The 235-nt window shown below is 43.8% G+C and overlaps 1 protein-coding gene across 1 annotated transcript in view; it reads left to right on the top strand.

The window, feature by feature from the left end:
• The first annotated feature begins 90 nt into the window (after positions 1–90).
• The window catches only part of CSUI_000922 (uncharacterized protein), a 1,682-nt gene continuing 1,537 nt past the window's right edge, over positions 91–235 (top strand). The window contains exon 1 of the mRNA XM_068061129.1: positions 91–173. Coding sequence (XP_067926899.1) covers positions 97–173 — 77 coding nt within the window. The 5' untranslated portion in view covers positions 91–96. The remainder of the gene's footprint in view (positions 174–235) is intronic.

The raw sequence follows: 235 nt of genomic DNA, 5'->3' as shown, positions 1-235 counted from the left end.
CTTCTCTCTCTTTCTCCTTCTCTCTCTTTCTCCTTCTCTCTCCAAACACATATACACACACCATCACTGCCCTTCTCTCTCTCTCTCTCTGTCTGTATGTGTGGCTTTGTGGGTAGATACGTGAGAAGACTGAACGAGTCGCTTCGGCAGCTCCACCTCTTCTTTGACCAAACGTAAGTAAACTACGAAGAAGAACCTAACATACACACGACATAAGAAAAGAAAGAAAGAAAGA

This window comes from Cystoisospora suis (genome assembly GCF_002600585.1).
Source record: "Cystoisospora suis strain Wien I chromosome Unknown contig_363, whole genome shotgun sequence".
Classification (NCBI taxonomy): Eukaryota; Apicomplexa; class Conoidasida; order Eucoccidiorida; family Sarcocystidae; genus Cystoisospora; species Cystoisospora suis.
This window is presented reverse-complemented; position numbering and strand designations above follow the sequence as displayed.